The 23,880-nt window shown below is 43.3% G+C and overlaps 1 protein-coding gene across 1 annotated transcript in view; it reads left to right on the forward strand.

The window, feature by feature from the left end:
* The window catches only part of LOC121854191 (innexin inx2-like), a 96,005-nt gene that overhangs the window by 41,959 nt on the left and 30,166 nt on the right, over positions 1-23,880 (forward strand). Inside the window, exons 3-4 of the mRNA XM_042348719.1 lie at positions 7,842-7,975; positions 8,105-8,267. Of these exons, the coding sequence (XP_042204653.1) occupies positions 7,842-7,975; positions 8,105-8,267 (297 nt within the window). The remainder of the gene's footprint in view (positions 1-7,841; positions 7,976-8,104; positions 8,268-23,880) is intronic.

Below are 23,880 nucleotides of genomic sequence, written 5' to 3' on the forward strand. Positions count from 1 at the left end.
GCCGCGGACGTCGTGTCCGAGCCACAGATTACCACCACAGGCCAGCCAGAGAGCCGGTCGGCGACAACTAGGAAATGTTTCCCAGCTGTGCTGAAGAAATCAGCCGACACGAACTCGAAGGGCCTGGTGGGTTCGTCGTCGCACAAGAGGGGCTCCTGATGTTGACTGGGCTGCATGATCTGGCACGACTCACAGGCACGGACCGTATTGACGATATCCGAGTCAATGCCGGGCCAGTACACAGCCTGCCTTGCCTGGCGCTTGGTGGCCTCTGCTCCACGATGGCTGTCGTGTAAGCGGGCCAGAACGCGACGACGGAGAGCTGCAGGGACGACCACACGGGCACCGTACAGGACGAGGTCCCCATCTGCGTAGAGGTCCTCACGTATCTTCCAATACGGGCGTAGGGCGTTGTGGAGGTCAAAATGGTCGCGAGGGAACCCAGTCCTCACACTCTCCGTAGTTCCTCAAGGGCCAGATCGCTGCCAGGTGGCGACACTGAGGCCTGGGTGCTGGCGAGGGACTGTACAGCCTGCAAAGTGACGATGTTGCTGACTGAGAAACCGGCCTCGGTGCTGAGCATCTCGTCTTCAGGTGTAGGGCGGCTGACTGGGGAGCGGGAGAGGGCATCCGGGATGCACAACTCCTTACCTGCGCGCCAAGCCGGGGTGAAGACGAAGGCCAAAATCTTCTCCTTCAGGCGCTGGAGGCGGGGATTCTCGATGGCGTCCAGCGAATAGTGATTAAAAATGGGGACCAAGGTCTTGTGGTCTGTGATGAGGTCGAAGTGCTGTAGGCCAATGAAGTAAAACTTGCACTTCGATAAGGCCCATACCACTGCCAGTAGCCCCAGCTCGATGGTAGCGCAGCGAGACTCAGCATCGGTGAGGAAGCGAGAGCCACACTGTACGAGCCGGTACTTTCCTCCACCGTGATCGTGGAGAAAGGCGTAACCAACCCCGTACAGGCGCGAGGCGTCTGTCTGGAGGACGGTGGCGAGCGCTGGGTCGAAAGTAGCGAGGATAGGTGGACTTGACAGGGCCTCCTTCACCTTATGAAAGGCGAGGTCGTGGTCAGGGGTCCACGTGAAAGTCCTCTTGGGGCTCATCAGGGGGCGGAGAGGCCTGGCAGCGGCGGAGACGTCAGGAGAAAATTCTGCCAGCTGGTTCACCAGACCCATGAAAGACCTGAGATCCGTAAGGTTGGCAGTTTTTGCAAAGTCCAATATGGCGCGAACTTTCTCCGGGTCCACAGCAATGCCATCCCTTGAGAGTCGGTAGCCGCAGAAAGACACTGCAGGTGCGGCCAAGACGAACTTCTCGGCATTCAGAGTGATGCCGTGCGTCCTACACCTGATCAGTACCTCGTCGATGCGGCGAAGATGCGTCAGGTAGTCCTCATCGTAGAGGAGGACGTCATCCACTACCTTCACGCAGTTGGTCACGCCTTGAAGTGCCATGTCACCACGGAGACAGAAGGCGTCCCCCGTAGCAGCGAATCCCATAGGCCACGGCAGTAGCGGAAGCGTCGGTAAGGCATGATGAAAGTGGTCAGTGGCTGATCCTCCTTCTTCAGTGGGATCTGCCAGTTACTACAGAGGGCGTCCATTGTCGAGAAGTGTCGTACCTTCGGGTCCACACTCCGTATAGCTGCAAAAGGTGTGGGTGAAGGGTGGGCGGGACTGGACAACTGGGTGTTAAGCTTAGACAAGTCGGTAGTAATCCGCACTCCACCGTTAGTCTTACCCACAGCGACTAGAGGGTGGTACCAAGGGGACGGGTCATCACCAACTGGTACGATGACACCTTGGGCCACCATGGAATCCAGTTCCTTCTTGACTGAATCCCTGAAGGCGAGAGGGGTCAGCCGTGGAGTGTGTATGGCAAACGGCTGTGCATCTTCCCCCCAGGTGTATCCTCATAGGCGGAACCGCCATAGCCTTCAGTGGCGCGGTCCGTAGGGCCTCCTTCGTCACCAGCACATCTGAGTACTCCTTCAGAAAGTAGGCCCTTGCGGCTGAAGGAGACGTCTCGCTGTGAAGAGGAAGCAGCCGTGACTTGGGTGGTGGCGGGGCGGGAGTGGACGCGGGTTCTGGGCAGCTCTAAGTGGCAGCGCCAGGCGCGTCGCACGTTGAATCACGCACCCTGCTGGCAGTGTACCGAGCGGCTGGGATCTGCTCGGGAAAGTCTCTGGGCACCACGCCTGACTCCTTGCAGTGCTCCCACGACAACAAGGGTGTAGCGAGAGTAGGCTCCACGTCCATCCATCCGTGACACGACCTGTCGCCGTAGGTGATCTCCGCTTGAAAGGAGCTCACAGAGTCCGGCATCTGGGAACCGTCCGCATTGTAGTACTGCAGCTGCGGCGGTGGTCCGAGGTCGTGTTTGGTGAGGCCCAGTTTCTGGAGGTGCTTCAGGCCTATCACCGTAGTATCAGCGCCGGTGTCCGGTATCACCTCGATGTGACCCGAAATATCACCGTGTGTGACGGCGTCGCGGATGGTAGGGGAAGGAGTAGCCCTGGGGCGTGTGGTCGATTCCACCCTCCTGATGTGACTCAGCTGCTGCTTGGGGCTGCGTGCGAACCACCCCGAGGGAAGTGCGCTGCTTTCCTCCTCGTCTCCTGCTTTTGGGCTTGGGTTGGTGGCAGCACTTGTAGTAGTGTCCTTAGCGACCGCAGGCCTGACACTTGTGGCCTCGTGCAGGGCACCTGTCTGTGTTAGACCAGTGGCCCTTACGGTCACATCCACGACACATTGCGTCGGCGGCCGGGCATGTCTTGGGGCTGTGCTGCTTTCCACAGCTGCCACAAGAAGCACTAGGCGGAGGCCTAGTGTTGTTGGCCGCCTTCTTACCCTTCTTGTACTGTGAGATAGCTCTCACAGCAGGTGGGGCCCGTAAGGCAGAGGTGGCGGACATGGTGGCCTCGTATGACCGACATTCAGTCACTACCACCTGGAGTGTGGAGGAAGCGTCCAGGGGGATGAGTCGCTGCACCAACTCTTCTTGCCTGACACCTGTCAAGATCCCGTGCTTGATCCAGGCTTCCTCACATTCCCGACTGTGCGCCTTGCAGACGTCGACCTCCTCCGACAAACTCTTCAAACACACAAAAAAGTCGTCAAAGGATTCATTCTCCGCCTGCTTGCAGCTGGTGAAGGCGCGGCGACGCAAAGCCTCGTTATTCCGAACCTTAACGTGCTCCTGCAAAAGGTCGAGCACATCCGTCACTGAAGACGTAGAATCAGGAGGCACTTGCAACGTGTGCTCCAAAACTCTCTGGGTCTCCAGCGACAAACACATCCGCAGTTGGATGAGCTGTTTGTTTGGAGGCATGCTGTCAAGGTCCACCATCGTGGAGTAATCTGTCCACCGCCCCCGCCACTCACGAAAAAGCTGAAACGTGACGTCTGGTAAGAGGGCGAGTGGGGGTTGAACAGATGCCTTGGGAGCTGTTGAAGTAGCAAGAGTGCCTGGAGGATGCTGGTGTGGTGGAGGAGGGAGGGTATTGGCGCCTTGGTGCGCGATACCTGCGAGTGAGGGAGGGTGGGTTAGCGCCATGGTCGCCAATATTGCATCAAAACGCGCCTTTTCCTCCTCTCTTCGTATCTCCTCCCTCTGAAATTTCATCTCTCTGCGTCTCTCGTCCCTGTCGTCCATCCACCTCAGAATTGTGGCAATGTCCGTCGCTGGAGGTGAAGGATGAGAGTCTGCGCCCGTGGAGGGGATGGTGGTGGGGAGTTGCGTCTCCCATCTTGAGGTGAGAACGTTAGTGTCTCCCCGGATGTCACAAGAGGAGGGTGCACGCCTGCGTGCTCCATGGGTACGACAAAAAACAGGCCAATGCTCAAGTCTCAGCTCTAGACACACTAATACACTGACACTAACACTGCCACCGTCACTAAAACGCACTGTGACCGCGCAACACTGCACGTCGCGGCGAAACACAACGCAACACAACACAACACACTAGTCGACGCGCACATCGCCGGCAGTCGTAATAGTCTCGGCATTGTTCACAACACTTGCAAGTCTGCAGATCCTACTCACTGCGCCATGAAGGTTCCAAGTGTTCCCTGAAGAAGGCAGTGGTGGGTAGGGAAACTCCGGGTAACACTGAAGTCCATTTATTAACAGATAGGAGAAATACAAGTGGTGACTAGCGTGTGACTTGCACGACCCACAGAGTCAGACTTAAACTGCCTTGCCATATGGCAGCCTCGAAACAATGTTGCCACATAACACATGCAGTGTTGCCACGTAATTACATATATAAATGCTACTCGGCACAGTAGCTTATATACAAGGTTGCTACTTGGCACAGTAGCATAGATACATAACCTACAGATAGGACTAGGCGTGTGTGTGTGTGTGCGTGTGTGTGTGTGTGTGTATGTGTGTGTGTGTCTGTCTGTCTGTTCTGGGCAGCCGAAACGGCACAATCGTTTTTCATCAAACTTGGTGAAAAAATCGCAAAAAAATCGTAGAGTGAAACAAACCTGGTCTCGTATCGATGGTTTCTTTAGGAAGCAATTACATAACCATTTTATTTACCCTGGAAAACGATGCAAGTCTACGGACTTGGTGCACCCTCATTCCCTGTACGCTATCAGCCCAGTATTGCAGGTATCGTATTGCTCCCTCCTCCTCCCTCCCCTTTTTTTCTTAGCCTACGTTTTTTTTAATGTTGTTTGGATTAACAAAGGAAGGAAGATGCATAAATAGAAGAATAAAGAAGGGGAAACAGAAAATAGTTAGAGAATCAGGTGGGGGTAGCAGAGTTTCATCATGCGTCTGGATGCGCAGTTTCAACGTTACCAGACGATTTACATGGAAAAGGAGAAGAGATAAAAAAGATAATAACAGGAATGCATGGAGAAGATAACTACAATAGACACAGGGTGAATATAGACAGTGAAACAGACAGGAGGTTGAATATTTCTTTAACTAATTATTCTAACCTTTATTCTATTCCTTCTTATAGTATATTAGATACTGTAAGTATCACGACCATGACCATGATTATAACAACCAGGACCATGATTATAACAACCAGGACCATGATTATAACAACCAGGACCATGATTATAGCAACCAGGACCATGATTATAACAACCAGGACCATGATTATAGCAACCAGGACCATGATTATATCAACCACGACCATGATTATAACAACCACGACCATGATTATAGCAACCACGACCATGATTATAACAACCACGACCATGATTATAACAACCACGACCATGATTATAACAACCACGACCATGATTATAACAACCACGACCATGATTATAACAATCACGACCATGATTATAACAACCACGACCATGATTATAACAACCACGACCATGATTATAACAACCACGACCATGATTATAACAACCACGACTATGATTATAACAACCACGACCAAGTATAACAACCACGACCATGATTATAACAACCACGACCGTGATTATAACAACCACGACCATGATTATAACCACCACGAACATGATTATAACAACCCACGACTATGATTATAACAACCACGACTATGATTATAGCAACCAGGACCATGATTATAACACCCACTACCAAGACTATAACAACCACGAAGATGATTATAACAACCACGATCCATGATTATAACAACCACGATTATGATTATAACACCTACGACTATGATCATAACAACCACGACCATGATTATAAAACCCACGACTATGATTATAACAACCACGACCATGATTATAACAACCACGACCATGATTACAAAAATCACGCCTATGATTATAACACCCACGACCATGATTATAACAACCCAGACTATGATTATAACAGCCACGACCATGATTATAGCAACCACGACATAGTTATAGCAACCACGACTATGAGCATAACCACGACCATGATTATAACACACACAACCATGATTATAACAACCACGAACATGATTATAACACCCACGACCATTATTTTAACAACCACGACTATGATTATAACACCCACGACCATGATTATAACAACCAAGACTATGATTATAACAGCCACGACCATGATTATAACAACCACGACAATAGTTATAGCAACCACGACTATAAGCATAACCACGACCATGATTATAACACACACAACCATGATTATAACAACCACGAACATGATTATAACAACCACGACCTTTATTATAACAACCACGACCATGATTACAACAACCACGACTATGATTATAACACCCACGACCATGATTATAACAACCAAGACTATGATTATAACAGCCACGACCATGATTATAACAACCACGACAATAGTTATAGCAACCACGACCATGATTATAACACACACAACGATGATTATAACAACCACGATTATGATTATAACAACCACAACCATGATTATAAAGACCACGAGTATGACTAAAACAACCACGACTATGATTATAATAACCAGGTACATGATTATAACAACCACGACCATGATTATAACAACCAGGACTATGATTATAACAACCTCGGTAAACTGTACCACCGGACTCGCCACCGGGCACGAAGGGCCCACGATCACTTGTCCTCCTCTATGAAGGTTCTTAGTGTATAGGAAGCTGTGGGCCGGATCAATAAGTCAACTAAGTGAGGCAGGTTTACAAACACCTTCGATGTATGGTCGACAACAAAGGTCTCACTAAGAGTTTTGGCTATAATATATTTACAAGATGTTGTAGTATTAGCAAAAAAGAAATCAAGAAATCCTTCATAACTCTGGTTTGATCATCTTGTCCGCCTTGTCTGTCTCATCAATACTTTTGAGGTAAAATTGGAAAACTTTGAAGTATTCGGTGTACACATACAGACACTCAGTCTCCTAATGACAAGGCATTACTATGGGCTGCAGGTTGCTATTCTGCAAGCAAGTAAGACAACTAATATATATGAATGCCCAGAATTGACATACAATTTATACTACGACTTATTTTACTAGATACTTTTACTTACCAACTGTTAGGAGTCACACTTAAGGTCGATAATTTATTTACCTAATTGTTGTCGAGTTCTAAATTACTGTATCTAATTATTATAATAAGATTATAATTTGAACCTATTTTTTTACTTATTTTAAGCAACCTGTTTTTAGCTGCGAGATCACTTAGACGCCTGTATTCACAACTATTGTGACCACACGAGTAATAAACATACAGCATGACTGTCGCCCAAGGTATCATTTAAAGTTTAGATTTTGCTTGTTATATTCATTTTCTTTTATGTGTCATGGCACGTTGAATTAAATCAAGAGCACATTTGTTTTTAGTGATCCCATTAATAAAGTTTAAATTCAGTGATCAGTTGCTTGATGCTTTGTGTGTTTATTTCTTTCGAGATACACTTTCTACAATTATACATTCTGTTTTGTTATGTAATTCATTTGTCATCATATTGTACTGACAATTTTTAAACGAAATATCTGGACTATTCACACAGTTTGACAAACGGTAAATAAGAAATGTGTGTATAACCAAGAATTGCTCAGCCAAGGTCATTTAGGAGGTTCATAGTTAACAAGGTGTTATAACTATATGGGGAGGGGGGTGTTAAAGCTATGGCTGTCATAAAAAAAATCAATGCCTTCTTCAGTCTCTTATACGCATATTTAACAGGGATTTATAAGAACAATTATAGATTACTGCCACATCCACTACACCTATAACAACAGTCAGTCATATTTCAGTTGTCTTCTATTACTAACATTATCTTTATATATTTCCTCTTTTCTTTTCCAGAATTCCACCAAAAAAATGATATCTTTAAACAATATTGCTGTTAATACATGACATTTAATCACACACATCTTTACCTAACGCAGGGTGTGATGTTCTACGTGCCTCACTGGCTGTGGAAGAACTGGGAGGGCGGCCTTTTCAGGCAGGTTATCCAGGACCTCTCAGTCCGCGACTACCTCGGCTCAGACCTCAAGACCTACTTTAGCCGTAAAGACCGGTGAGAATTTGTTTCCTTCAAAAACAAAAATGACTTTACCTCTTAGTGAATACATTTTCATGTTATAGGTTATATTTACACATATATTCTTATATTTGGACACTGTAGTTTCTGTTAACTCTCTTGAAGGTTCGACACTTTATCTAAGTACATCAGCCACCAAATGGACAAACACAGGTCGTGGGCGTACAAATTCTTCTTCTGCGAGTCCCTCACTCTTATGGTGGTGGTGGCCACTCTGTTTTTCACTGACTGGTTCCTGGGCGGTGAATTCCTTGCCTACGGCGTTAACGTAAGTCTTTGTTAATATTTTTTTAATGTATGCAGTTTCTGATTATTTACCTGAATAAGGATAATAGCCGATTAAGCTTTAAAACACACCAAGCGTTTTTGCCAGAGAGGGATAACGTTTTGTTGTTATTGCTACAACATAACGGAAATTAATTTGAATGTGACAAAGTTTACTCCTTTTTCATTTAAGACGCCAAATCGTACCTAAAGAAGGTTAGGCAAAGTTATATTAGGTTAGGTTATGTACAAAGCTTCTGTTGCTCAAGAATAAGACAGGCTTAGTATGAAATACATTAAAGCTTAACATATTGTATGTGGCTTTTATAGTGCCGTGTTGACGTCCCTGTTCCCATGCAGATAATCCTGGGTTCGATTCGTGACTAGTGAGGAATTGTTTTTTCTATTGATGTACTCGTGTGTGTATATATATATATATATATATATATATATATATATATATATATATATATATATATATACTGTATACAGGTATGTGTGTGTGCGTGTGTGCGTGTGTGCATGTGTGTGTGTGTAACCGGTCGGAATTCCCATTGGGGTTTATTTAAATGGATGGTAATGCAATGGAAGGGCCCCTCAGAATACCGAATCAGCACAAGCAAAATTAATATAGTATTTACAGTGACCTGGACTGGTGTTCCTGAGATTGGGGTTAAAGAGATGCGCTGGTAATGATATGATACTCGTATTACTCAATAGCACTACCCTTACAGCACTAAAAAATATATTAATTGCACAAGAGACAACAATTAATTTGGATTAATCCCTCAACATATCTTACATCGACAGACACCACTAATAAAAGCACAATAATTCATTTGCATTAATTTCTAAGCACATCTTTCATTTTTAGACACTCCTATAATTATCAGCATAGAAAAATATGAACCTGGTCCCAATGTGAGCTCACCAGCTCAGGAGTTGCTGAGGTCAAAGGTCACGCTTCCCTGAGTTCAAGCCCACTGTCACTCCCATTAGAACACAACCCGACGGATCCTTAACTCAACAGCTCCTCAGCACACATTTCCATAACATAGCCTAGTGGTCTGGAAACTCCACAAATAATATTAACCCCGAGAAAAATATTAGTTCTTAATTTACTATACTGCTCAAAGACCAAAGATTGCAACTAATAATCTGCAAAAGAACATGGGTCAGTCATAATGGCCTGATATCATCAGAGCCCAAATCAGCATGCACATAATGAAACCCAAAATAATGTGTGAACCGAGAAAATCGCTCATGACTCGTCAAGGGGCGGCTCATCCGCTCATTCTTATTACTTTACTTCTGGGCTTACGAGTCATGTGTGCTTTCCTCACCATACTCGTAATCGTGCTCAATAACACTGGCCCAGAATACACCATTACCGTCAAGTTGTACTACATGTATAGCACCAAACAATCCCCTAAAAAGCACTCCCACGTCTGGAGTGTAAAATCTACCAACAGGGTCGTCGACCTCACACTGGACTTCGTTTGACAAACCATATACACCCATAGTTGAAGAGAGATGAAGGTACCTAGTAGAAGAATCAGCACCGATACTCGGTAAGCATATAGTACTCACTAGCACCAAGGGAATTTCTGTCTCCTAGAGTTCAACATTTCACTTCACTCATCCTGCACTCAGGGCAAGCTTCTCTCCCAGTTACTGTATAGGAGGGGGAGAGCGGCAGAGTTAATCCTGCCCAGTTAGGTCAGGTCACTGTACAACCAGGTGTACCTTACCCCAGCTAGAAGAGAGATCTAATTTTCCTTCCTTCTAAGCAATATTCCTTAGTAGGTAGTAGGCAGCTACCAAACAGGGAGGTACTACTGCCTGGGAAGATATTGGAAGCATAATGTGTTGTCTAATGGTAGACCCTGCTGCCATATGGCATCACGAAAATTGTGACCAAGTCCCAGGTTGCTGATCTGACTTTCTGCTTCATTTACACACAATTGCAGGGTCTCAATTGTTTCTCTTACCATTGACAACACAACATACATATATCGTTTCTCACTTTTGATCTTTTTTTCATTTTTGCATTTATATTTCTTTATTATTAAAATTAATATTATTATTACAGTTACTGTATTATTATCATCATTATTTTATTATTTTATTTTTGTTTGTTTTATCATAAATTTTATTTATTATGAATTACTGTGACTATTATTTATTATTATTATTATTATTATTTTTACTATTATTATTAGTATTAGTATTAGTATTACATTTCGCCCCAGGCCCCGATGTGGGTCAGTGACCTAGTCCGGGTGGGCTAATCCCCGTAAAAAAAAAAAAAGCTATGGTGTTGTGGAGTAACGGCTTGGCGCCAGTCTCACCGGGTTTCCTACACTCGTGTGTAGCACGCATTTTTCGATCTCCTCTATCCTGGGAGATCCAAGTGAAAACCAGGTCGCCAGTGTGGGACGTACAGCCAGCCGCCTCTCGCTACAAGCGCTATGCTAACAGCCACCCTGTAGCCGCTCACGGCCAGACTGGGGTGAGTGCGGGGTAATGAGATCTTAAGAACACAAGAACATAAGAAGGGAAGAAACTGCAGCGGGCCTATTGGCCCATACTGGGCAGTCCCATTTACACCCAACCCCTAATTGCCCATATATCCATCCAACCTATGTTTGAAGCTATCCACGTATTCGAGTTAATGATGATATTTGGTAACTTGTTCCACTCGTCCACCACTCTATTTCCAAACCAATGTTTACCTATTTCGGGCATAAATCTAAATTTGTCGAATTTAAAACCATTGTTACGAGTTCGCTCCTAGTTGGATAGTTTGAGTACCTTTGTAATGTCCACCTTTGTTCAGTCTTGACTTCCATTTATACACCTCTATCATATCGCCCCTCACTCTACGTCTCTCGAGGGAGTGCAAATTAAGATGCTTTAACCTGTCTCTGTACTCAAGGTTCCTAATGCCCGGGATTAGCCTTGTCATTCGCCTCTGAATTTTTTCTAAGGATTCTAAATCCATTCTGTAATACGGTGACCAGAAAAAACTGCGTGATCCAAGTGAGGCCTCACAAGAGCAAGATATAGTTTTAGGATGACCTCGCTAGTCTTGTAACTAACACTCCTTTGTATGCACCCAAATACTTTATTAGCCTTGTTTCGAGCAAATACACATTGTTTACTTGGCTAAGATTCCTACTTATCATTACTCCTAAATATTTCTCGCAATCGGATTTTTCAATAACATCGTTGTTCATAATTATGGTTTCTGGTTTCCCTGTTTTCATCTCCTATACTGAGTACTTTACATTTGTCCACATTGAATTTCACCTGCCATTTTTCAGACCATTCGGAAAATTTGTTTAAAGCTTCCTGTAGTTTTGAGGAGCCCTCGTCAGATTTAATTACACGCCCTATTTTAGTGTCATCAGCAAATTTACTTATGTTGCTGTCTACAGTACGCCGATATCTATGTCGTTTATGTAGAGAATAAATAATAATGGTCCAGGTACTGAGCCTTGGGGAACTCTACTAGTAACGTTGCTCCAATCGGATTTAGTGCCGTTAATGCTCACTCGCTGTTTCCTGTCCTGTAACCACGCCCTAATCCATTTTATAATATCTCCTTTAATGCCATGAGCCTCCACTTTTCTTATTAGTCTTTCGTGCGGGACTCTGTGGAAGACTTTGCTAATGTCGAGATATATACCGCATCATAGTCGTGCCCCTCGTCCACTGATACGAAAACAGCTGAAAAGAATGTTAATAGATTAGAGATGAACGCCCGCTTGAGAAGCCATGGTGGGATTCATTGATCAACTTGTGCTTCTCCAGGTGATTTCGAATACAGTTTGAAATTATTGCTTCTAATAATTTGCCTACAATTGATGTTAAAGCTGATTGGACGGTATTACATTCGCTATCATCCAAGATTCTGGTACTACCTGTATACCCGTTTTTAAGGACAGGTTAAACAAATTTGCTTTGGGCATACTAAGCTCTTCCTTCCCATTCCTTTAATACTCTGGCAAATATCTCAACGGGGCCTCGCGACTTATTAGGCTTTAGCTTCTCTATTTGCTTACAACTTCGTTACTAGTCACTATTATCTCGCTCAATCTATTTTCTTCACTATCTCTGTATATAGTTGGTGCTTCAGGTATCATGTTTTAATTTTCGGTGGGGAAAACTGTTGAAAAATATTTATTAAGATTATTGCTCATTTCTCCATCGTTATCAGTTAGCTCGCCGGTATAAGAACATACGAACATAAGAAAATAAGGAGTCTGCAATTCGCCGGTTGGCCAGTGCATGGCAGCTCCTGTCGTGATTGCTCCACTCTCTATCAGCCATGAATCTATCTAGCCTCCTTTTACAAATTTCCAGCGTTCCAGCACTTACTACAAAGTTGCTAAGCTTTGTTCCTCGTCCACCACTCTGTTGTGAACCAGTTCCTTCCTGTCTCCCTCTTAAACCTAAACTTATCAACTTAAATCCGTTGCAGGTCAATCCTGCTCGGATATTATAAGAACTTTTATCTATATCTCCTTTGTTGATTCCTTTCACCCACTTGTCGCCTATCATATCTCCGCTCGCTGTCTTTCTAGGAATGCAGTTTAGTTTCTTTAATCTATGTGATATGGAGTTTCTAAGGGTCCCGGAATAATTTTTCGTCATTTCTTCGCTGCACCATTTTCAGTGATTGATATCCATTCTATAATAAAGGGCACCATAACCTAAACGGTATAATACAGGTGTGAAGGGCCTGACTGGCGCAAGATATGGTTTACGGCTGACCTCCGCACTTCGCTTAAAACTTCCAGATATAAACCCTGTATCCTGTTTGCCTTATTTCGAACATATTGCGCTGTTTTTGGCCGTAGGTCCGAGGAATTTTCACAGTCCCTAAGTCTCTTTCGCAAGTCGTTTTCTCTAGGTTGATGTTGTTAAGGCTGTATACATTGACAGCATTTGTTTCTTCAATATTAGTACACTGCTTGCATGCTGTGTTGAATTTCATTTTGCCATTTTCCTGACCACTCCTGCGGTTTAATTAAATCCTCCTGTAGTACATTTGCATCCTGCCTGAATTAATCTGTCGTCTATTTTCGTGTTATCCGCAAACTTGCTTGTAACTTATGATCCCAGTATCTAGATTGTTTGTGTGAATTATTAACAAGAATGGGCCAGTAGTGACCCTGAGAACCCACTGGTTACCACAGCTCACTTTCCAGATTTAACACCATCTGCTTGTTCGTGTTCTATCGGTGAAACCGCCAAATTTTTATCTAATTTAGATCTTTCCCTCGATATAATGAGCCTGAACATTTCTCCAAAGCCTCTGATGCGGTACTCTATCAAACCTTTACTTTAAAGTCCTAAGTAAATAACATCGTAATTTTCAAATGTTTATCTACTACCCCAAAGACTTTCCTAAAAACATCAGCAGATTTTGTTTGAGCCAAGATTTTCCTTTGTAAATCATGTTTAGTCGTGATTAATTTGTTTTTCTCCAAAAGTACGATCGGATGCTATTTGCTATACATGTAATTGATTCAAGAAATTTCCCCACTACTGACGTCGACTAATCGGCCAAAATTTTTAACGCTCATGCGCTGACTCCCTTTTTGAATATGGGTACCACATTTGCCTGTTTCTGGTCTGGCACAACTCCTGTGTCAATGATTTTGTAAATAGAATTTAACCGATGGAATTCCCTAATCTGTTCCTCACACTCTTTGCAAAACTCGGGAAATTTCATCCAGCCTTCCTAGAGTTTGTCTTCTTTAATTTATTTATCTTCTTAAGAACATCCTCTTTTCTGATAGTAATATTCTTTAATTTCTCTTCTTCGACACCTAAATATCAGTTCCACCTCTGGCATTTCTTCTGTGAAAACTGATAAGTAAGCTGTTTAATACTTTGCTTGTTTTTGCCACTATCATTGATTACATCCCTCTCTCTGACTTCCAAAGACTTACTTTGTCCTTGACCCTTTGTCCTATGCCTGGAAAAAATCCCTTGGGTTGCCTTGGAATTCTCTTGCTATCTGATTTTGTGATCCCTCTTGCCTTCCTTACATTTTTATGCTGTTCTAGATAGTTCATATACCTATTTCAGAATGCCTCCTCCCTTCCTTTAATTTCTTATAATTCCTTTCTTTCGTACTATGTCATGTTTTTAAGTTTTTTTGGTCATCCACCTTGGCTCATTTCTTATTTTACCTATTATTTTTTTCCTTTTATGATTATATTTTGTTCCTCTGCTTTACATAGTATGTTAGTCATGATCCAATTGTTGTTAGCCATAGGTGACCTCACCCCGTTCCTATCTGGGACTGACCTGACCCGTTCCCCAGGCAGCCACTCAGCTGGTGCCTTCTTAGCCTCATAATCTTCAAATCGAAAATTATGGGACTCTGACTCTATTGTCATTGTTTTCTTTTTCCCCAATTGGGGTGGGCTTCGTTTCTCTGTGATCACTTTCCTTTTCAAGTTTGCTTCCTATTGTGATATCTCTAATAATATTTTCTTTATTTGTTAATACTACTGTAGGTCTAATATATTGTGTCTGCCTTTAGTAGATTCTGTAATTAGTTGTTTTTAAAACAATTTCTCTACTGCGTCTAGAAGGTTTCAGATTCATAGTCTCCTACAACCATTGTCCCAGTCAATATTTATGAGTTGAAATCCCCCATAATGCACAGGTGGCCCTTTTTATGTAACTCATTTCCTGCCATATGAGCTGAGTTGCTTCCTTCCCAAGACTTGAAGGCCTCTAAATCACTCCTATAAGTCGTTTATCTCTTCCTTCCTGTTCCACCCTTACAGACTCGGTTCCTATTTCACCCTTTATTTAATTATTAGTGGCTTGTTTTTTAATGTATGCCTGACGAAGTGCGACCCTCCCCTTCCCTACCTTCCCTGTCCTTGTGAAATAGGTTGCCTTTCTATGTGGTACTCTGATAAAAAACTCCTTACTCGCCAGATTCATCAAGTTCGGTGATTGCTATGACATCTAACATTTTTGGTACATAGTACATACAACCGCTCTCAGCAAGTCTATTTTATTTCTTGCTCCTACTGTTTTGTATAGCATACATTTAAACCTACCCTTCCTGGTCTGTTTTGCCGCAGCCACCAGATGTAATTTTACTCATCAGGGCCCTGCTTGTTTTTGACTCCCCACCTACCCTGACCTCTCTCTACTGGCAGAAAATCCTTTGGAGTGACAATTTCGCTCCATGGATGCAGGCCAACGTCTTTACCCCCGCGCGAGACAAATGCTTGCTCCATCCCGACTGTACAGGTAGTCTTTGCCATAGAATGGTTGCAGGGTTATCAATTAACGCCCAACCATTTGCTTTTTCAAAGTTTTTTCAGTCGGCAATTTATAGCAATTGCCCAAAGCCATCTCTCCTCTTCTGGGCAAGACACCACATACTATCAGGGATCCCTCTATCTCTAACCTTCCTTAGCGCCTCCCTATACCTCTTGAAAAAGTTCCTCACTCCTAACCTTTCCTGTGTCGTTACCTCTCCTCCCACCTACTGGCTTGGTACCCTCCTCTGTGGCCACCCTATCCTATCCTCTCAGCTACTTGCCTGAAGGCACACTCTAGTCCTACATTTTTCCTATCTCTTGCACAAAAGTCCTATCTAAGAACCTCACCTGGCTGTCCCCCAACTGCCGTCTCACTTACCACTAGGCAGGGTTTGAAGACAACTTTTCCTTTTCTCACCTGGCACCACAACGTCCTGTCTCTTCTTCATCGTCCTGCCTCTTCTCTTCCTCGCCAGCAGTTTCCTCCAACGCTTGGTAGGGGTTACTTCCTCCACCTGGTCAGCTTCCCTGAGAGTCTGACCTAGTCCCCCTGGAACAACCACTTTTTCCACTGCTCCTCCTGACCCTCCTTCCGCAGGTGTCCTGCTAGGCAGGACACCTGCCTGAAGGTTCAGTCATGAGGGGCTTCGTTCTCCCCCTTTAAAACGTCTGCCTCTCTCCTCAGCTGTTCCAGCCCTGACTTAACAGAGTGGGGGGTCGTCTTTCCTCACACCATCCTCTTCCCCATAACAGAACGATCCGGCGGCCATTTCACTGTAGTTCCACTTCTTTGAGCACTTAGTGGCACGTCCTTCTCCAAGCTAGGTCAGGTATCTGACTGTATTGGTCCAATCTTTTCTCGTGTTTTTGTTTGATACATTTGAAAGAATCCCTTGGGGTTTGACTTCGCCTCCCTTGCTACCTTCAGTTCATTATTCCTCTTTTCTTTTCTTATCTCGGTCTTAACCCTACTGGCCAATACCTGATAATAATATCTGAGATAAACTTCACCACTATTTATTCTTCTACCTATAGCCTTCCTTTGTCCAATAATATTCTTTAAATAATTATTTATCCATTTAGGGTCATTGTTGTCTGATGTGAGTTTTCTGTATGGTATGTTCTGCCTTTGTGCATTAAGTAACTCATAAAATTGTTATGGAACTCGTTAACCTCAGATCTCGTGATCATGTCATCCTCAACCATCATATTTTGTGAGGATATCGTTGTCAGGTCTCCAGGTAAAGTGAGGTCGCCCTCTGTGGGTACATTGTGTGAGGTCACCTCACTGGAGGTCATCTAATCCATCCTTAATGTGATACCCCTTCTCTCAACTGCCTTTTCAACCTATCAAAGTTTGCCCTTCCGAAATCTGGGACTTTAATGGAATTTTCCTTGTGACTGCCATTAAACTTTAATTGAAATCTTATTTCCTTGTGATCACTGTTGGGAAGTTCGTTCCCTACCTTCACATTACTAATGAGGTTTTCCCTTTTTGACAGAACTAAATAGAGTATATTATTACTCCGGGTGGGTTCGGTTGTATGTTGACTTTGGAAACAGTCATGTACTGTTTCAAGAAAATCATCTGATTCTGAGTTACCTGTAAAGTCGAGCCAATCTATTTGGCTAAAGTCAGTCGCCTACTATACAGACATTGCTATGCCTGGAAGCCCTGCGCATTTCATCCCAAATAAGTCACTCATTAACTCTATCAAGATTAGGAGGTCTATATATTAGTCCTGCAATTAATTTTCCCCTACCAACGATTAATTCTATCCAAACTGTTTCTGTGTTCAGTTCAGTTTTTATTTTCTTATTTATTTCACTTCAGATTATCCGTGGCATAGATTGCTACTCCGCCTCCTTTCATAATCTGTCTATCTGTATGGAATAATTTGTAACCTGCAATTTGGTATTCGGCAGGTATCTCTGGTGAGTCTAAGTTTATCCATGTTTCGGTGAATGCTATTATATCTATTTTTTCGGTACATACCAACGCCCTGATTTCATCCATTTTGTTTCTCATACTTCTACTGTTTGCGTAGTAGACATTTAAGTTAGACGTGTTCTGAGTCCTTTCTTTGACGCGTTTAGGTTTTAACTCCCTGCCTAATTTAGTTTTCTCGTCATTCCTAGCACTGTTTCCCTGTAACCTTTAACTTTGTTTACCCGCTCCCACTGCAGTCTCCTTCACCTCCGTGACCATATGTTCCCCTAGCAGTTTAAAGACTTCACCATCTTTTGAACTGCCTTCTTGAGAGCCAGCCAGAGTTGCCACCTCATCCCTAGACAGATGCACCCCATCCCTAGCATAAAGGTCCCTTCTGTCGTTAAAGTTGTCCCAGTTGTCAATGAATGGAACAAATATTGACTTGCAATATCTGTCAAGACGGCCGTTGACACCATCTGCCCTTGACAACCATTCATTGCCAACTCTCCTTCTAGGCAGGACACCACATATGATCCATCCAGTAGTACACGATAATGTTTATTCAGTCATACCTGGAAATACATGTTCCACTATCAGTTGTTAGTACCAAACACACAAACAGTATCCATCATATTAAACTCACACCCAGCAACAACAACAATCACATGATTAACCTTCCAAAATAGATTAATTCTGAATACAATAATACAATTGTTCAACACTCACTTGTGACGGGTCTGGTGGGATAACTTGCGTGAGCACAATGGCAGACGATTAGGGGCGAGTTATCAACGTACACTGAACTCTGTGGTTTCCACAGACTATCACAGCATGTTTGAATTAGGTCGCTGATGCACAGTTGCTTGATAATAGTTAGAAGTCGTCTCCGGACAAAGTTATAGACAACCTAGTCTGCTCACTGCACTACACACACTGACCCCCGTATGTTTACTACATAACTGGCCACTAGTCTTTATCTGAGTGCTAATGGATGTGGCGTTGACGAAGCCACCTACTTCAATAACACTCCTCACTCTCTTGCTTCTCTATCTTCCATCTCTATCCTTCGTTACCACATCGCATGTCCCATTAGATGCAATAAGAAGCCTTGCGAATGATATTCTTATTAAACACTGATTTATCCTTCCCCGCCCTATCTAAACACTGTATGCAATCGAACTGGAGTTACTTGTGAACACGGTTGAAAACGCCTACAAGAATTTGTGGTCATGTGGGGCGCTCTGTCGACAAGCGAGTGGCGACCTGTCTGCTTGCCACGAGTGAAAATCTAAGAGTCAACTGAGAACTGCATCTCGGCGAGGCAAGATCTTCTCTGCTCCCGAGGTACTATGTGAACCTGATGATACTGGCCTGTGACCAGGCGAAGATCGTAAGACTGTACCCAGTCACATGCCCTTTGAGCAAGCAACTAAACCTCCTTGTCCTAAGGAAGTTTTTTGACTCCTTAGGAATCAGGGTGGTGACAAGGGTCGTCCGCAGACCAGTGATTGGTGGCCTTATCGTCACCTTCGCTAAATGGGAACAGGCCCAGCAAATAGCCAACATAACAGAAATTAACAAGATCAAGATACTAGTAGAAGCTCGCATAGAGGACAACTTGGTGTTGGGAGTCATCTCCCACACCGAGATAGAACACCTTGAAAAATAAGAACTAGCCGAGCTGATCGGAGACCAGCTCTCAATAGTACGGAAGCTGACCAGCGTAACTGCACTGGTTGGTTACCCCAAGAATCTACCAACCACCGTATTGCTGGGATGGGAGAACATCCCAGTAAGACCGTATGAAAGAAGACCAACAAGGTGTTACAAATGCCAGAGGTATGGCCATCTGGCAGGGAAGTGTCGTGCTCGGGAGGTCTGTTGCAGTTGCGGGACACCCGGGCACCAGCACACCAACTGCTCGGCGGCCGCCAAGAAATGCGCAGCTTGTGGTGGCCCTCACTCCTCCTCCGACCGGGAGTGTCCCAAGTGGAGGGAGGAGTGTAGGGTGGCTAAGCTGCGAAGCAAGAAAAAAACTGAGCTACATGGAGGCTCTTCTTGAAGACCGAAGAAAAGAAACATTAATACCCCAACAAGACCACAGAAAAGAAAAATCAAGACCCCAAGAAGACCACAGAAAAGAAGCCAGAATTAAACAAGACCGAAGAAAACGATTTCGTAACATTAACATCATCACCGTTTTTAAACGTTTACGAGAATTTACCAGAAGAAGATCAAGAAGAAGAATGGCAATTGAAAAGTATAAAGAACAAAAGGAAGAAGTCCAAAGAAAATGACTCGGCAAACAAACAGCTTCGGCTGAAATAGCCTAACGGCGAAGTGGCCAGTAATCCCCAAACAACTTTCAACTTTCAACCCATTTACTTATGCCGATAAGACAGGGGCTAATACAGGGGGATGCATTGCTTCTATGGTTACGGGTTATGTACTGTATATATACTATTCCTTCTTAGCAATAAATACTCACAGACTCCTGTTTTATTTATAAAAAAATTACGAATTCACTGTTTCAATTGACAGCTGTCAATGTTTTCATGTAGTGCTCAACATACTATATAATCTATAAAAATAAAAGGATATGTCTGTCTTTGAGTGTGTCTACCTGTTCCAGCCATAACTCCAAAACGGAAGCAGTTAGACACCTGAAACCTTACACATATATTACATGGGTCTCAAGGTTGTGCACTCTGGTATTTCTATTGAATACGGACCCCCGGGTGTCTGTCGGTGAGTGAGTGTGTCTATCACTTCCAACTATAAATCCAAAACATTCCCTAGGTTTTGCACCTTGGTATTACTATTGGCCATGGATTCCAGATGGTCCGGGCAAGGTTAGGTTAGGTTGGGTTAGGTTAAGTCAGAATCCCTGACTGAGATATTTCCACGGCGATTGCAGGATGTGGTTATCCGTGTCAGGCTCAGAGTTTCTTATTAGATTTGCCCCTCGAGGGGGATAGTTCATTGGGACCTCCCTTACATTTTGTGTAAGGCGAAACGCAAAAGCTTTTACAACGAACAACAGGGATGCATACGGAATTCATGCTTGTTTTCATGACTTATGCAATAAAGGATGCTAGTGCCTAAAGGGCAATGGTATTTGTCAGCAAGTTTATCTGGTAAAGCGTGGCAGTTCCATAATAGTGTCAAGTGTCAGGCCTGTCTCTAGGTAGATGGATATTTGGTCAGAGAGAGACGAGGCGTTGGTAACGGCTGGGGACCTGTAGGAGGAGGACACAGAACAAGTGAGGATGCAGTGAGAGGGGTGTGAGAGCCCACAAAGCTTACAAATAGTGCGGCCAGGCTCAGGGCTGCCAGGCGCAATCGTACACAATATGTTGGGACTGAGTCAGGGTTGATACTCTTTGTAGCGGCATTGTCATCACCGGTTACTGCGTCATAGTGGCGTACTGTGACACTTCCCGAAGTTTCAGGTGTGTATTTGCGCGGAGTGTATTTGATATTTGAGATGATTGAGGGAGAAGGCGAAGGTGGCTTCTAAGCTCTCTTCTTGTGTTGTTTCTTTGGCAAGCTGATCAGCAGTTATTCCTATGTCTGACAAGATCCAGATAAACTTGACATGGATGCTATCAATTTGCTCTAGCTTGGCGATGGCGGCAGGGAAGAAAGGAGAGGGGTATTTGAGCTCGCTAGCACAGAAGTGCTGTCACTGATGATCGGGAGACTCATGTGTTCAGTGCGGGCAGCGCCCTCATGAATGCCCGCAAGGATGGCTTATGCTCTCAGTGTCAGAAAGACAAACTGTGACAGCCAAGGTTATACAGTATATACCTAACCCGGGCGAAACTTTATATTTCATAGCATATTTTACTCTAATTAGTTCCAAATTTGTTGTTTAATAACACGAGACAGTCTAAATGAAATTATAGTAATTATGCTTATATTCTCGTAGAGAAACGTAGTCACTGGCATACCCACATTTTCTATATAAGGGGTAATCAGGTATACCATCATGACACATGATCAAAGAAAAGACCTTTGTTCAAAATATTATGTCTATTGTGTTATACTGTCTGACGCCCAAAGTGTAAAGTTAATTTTTTTGCTGTGTGTATACACCCCGCAAGAGTTAATGCAGACATATATCTATCACTTAGTAAGAAACATATATTATAAAGTGACTATCATACTAGATCAATTTTCCTCCAACCAGCTTACAGTATTTTCGCCGTTCTCCAGTTCGTTTTCTGGGGGTTGGAGTACTCCCATAGTGTATACATGTATTTGGATTTCTTCCTGTTAAGCTGGGCGTGTGACCGGCGTCTTATGAAACGCCTTAATAACTCTGATTGTAAATAAAATATTTGATAACTTTTGTCTTTATTCTGGTATGATTGGTAAGCTACAAGGTCTATTGCGAATATTTATGGATTAATTATTATTTGTCTGAAGATTAATAAACTGTTAATTGATTTATGATCTTACGTACCAAAACAAACCTCTCTTACCGCATGGGACATTACTCAACCAGAATGGCAACCAATGTGCGGCAGCATCAGCAGCATATCTTATGAAATAAAGAAGCAGACGCTTTTCTTTTTTGAGAAAATAAGGGAATATCCCGATTTTTTGTGTCATATTTAGCAATGTAATGTTCGATCATTGCCTATAATACATAGAATTAGTATCTGTTGAGCCGCATCCACTGCCGTAGCTCTCGTGATCTAGAGCTATAGCTCCAGCACTACCTTCTTAAATACACGTTGGTCCTGTTGTTCTTTTCTTGACAGCCAACGCTGCCTCTATAAATGTTTCTTGTCTTCTTTTGCTCTTTTTCCTGGATCAAAGCGAGGAAAAAACTGCTGCTACAGTTTCCCCTCTTGAGTAGCATGTAGTCCGTAAGAATTCCGCCATGTTAGTTGTTGTGGTTTGAGGTTGAAGAGGGACATACTCGAATTGCATATATGATAGTCTGTTTTCGGGGATGGAGCAAATCTTACCGGAGGTTAGAGGATAGAGGACGGAGGTTGGAGGTAAAATGTACATGTATAGACGATAAAGTGGTCCCAACCTACGCACATGTGAATTACACGAGTCTATCTATATAATGCTATGAACTAAGCATCGACGGACTGTCATATGGAGGATTGTGCAGCTTTTATTTTAGTAGTGAAAATGGTTTTAAAAACGAACTAAGTAGAGGAGAGACATCTGGACCCTTTGTCACACCCTTTATGCTGGACAGAAGTGACTTCATGGTGCGTTAGTGAGGTGGGTCAACTAGACAAGGGTTACTGCTATTATGTTACGTAAGCCATGTGTAAAGTTATTTCTACATCCATAATCAAGTATATCACACTAAAACTTATAATTGTAAGAGTGTGCATCATACTATAACCTTTAATTGTGACCAGGGTAGTAGATAGTAGGCAGCTATCAAATAGGGAGGTACTTCCGCCTGTGAAGACATTGGAAGTATAATGTGTTGTCTAATGGTAAACCCTGCTGCCTTATGGCATAACAAAAATGTTGACTTTCTGTCTCATTTATACACAACTGAAAGTCTCAATTATTTCTCTTATTTTGACAACACAACATGCACATATCGTTTCTCACTATTGGTCTTTTTTTCATTTTTGTATTTGTTTGTTATTGTTATTATTATTATTTTTACTATTATTATTATTATTATTATTATTATTATTATTACTGTAATATCATTATTATTATTTTATTATTTTTACTTTTAATTCGGTATTTTTTTATGATAAATTTTAGTAATCATTATTATTATTATTATTATTATTATTATTACTTTTTCGCCTCCCAGGCCCCGATGTGTGTCAGTGACCTATACCCGGGTGGGTTAATCTCCTAAAAAGAAATATATATATATATGTACTCACCCCTGAAGATGTGAATTACACGAAAGCGCTTGGGAACTACATGTTTTCTTCTTTCCTTGTGGTTATCAGCATATACCTAGATCACGCGCACCTACAGTGATTTACTTGCATATATATATATATATATATATATATATATATATATATATATATATATATATATATATATACAATCAACACCTCAATTATCTGTGACCGGGGAACGGGACCACCAGGATACTAGCAGTCCTAGACTTTCACACAAAGCCTGTTCAACGAGCTTATGGCGCCGTGAACCTCTAATGGGGACCACCCGTATCACTTAGGTGGTCAGAGTAACGTTTTACCAGATCCGGGTGGTCCCCATTAGAAGTTCACGGCGCCATAAGCTCGTTGAACAGGCTTTGTGTGAAATATAACAAAGTCTAGGACTGCTTTTAGTATCCTGGTGGTCCAGTGGTTAGCGTTCCCCGGTCACAGTCATAGGCTTGTGGGCCCTGGGTTCGAATCCTGGCG

This window comes from Homarus americanus, unplaced genomic scaffold, assembly GCF_018991925.1.
Source record: "Homarus americanus isolate GMGI-L3 unplaced genomic scaffold, GMGI_Hamer_2.0 scaffold51859, whole genome shotgun sequence".
Classification (NCBI taxonomy): Eukaryota; Metazoa; Arthropoda; class Malacostraca; order Decapoda; family Nephropidae; genus Homarus; species Homarus americanus.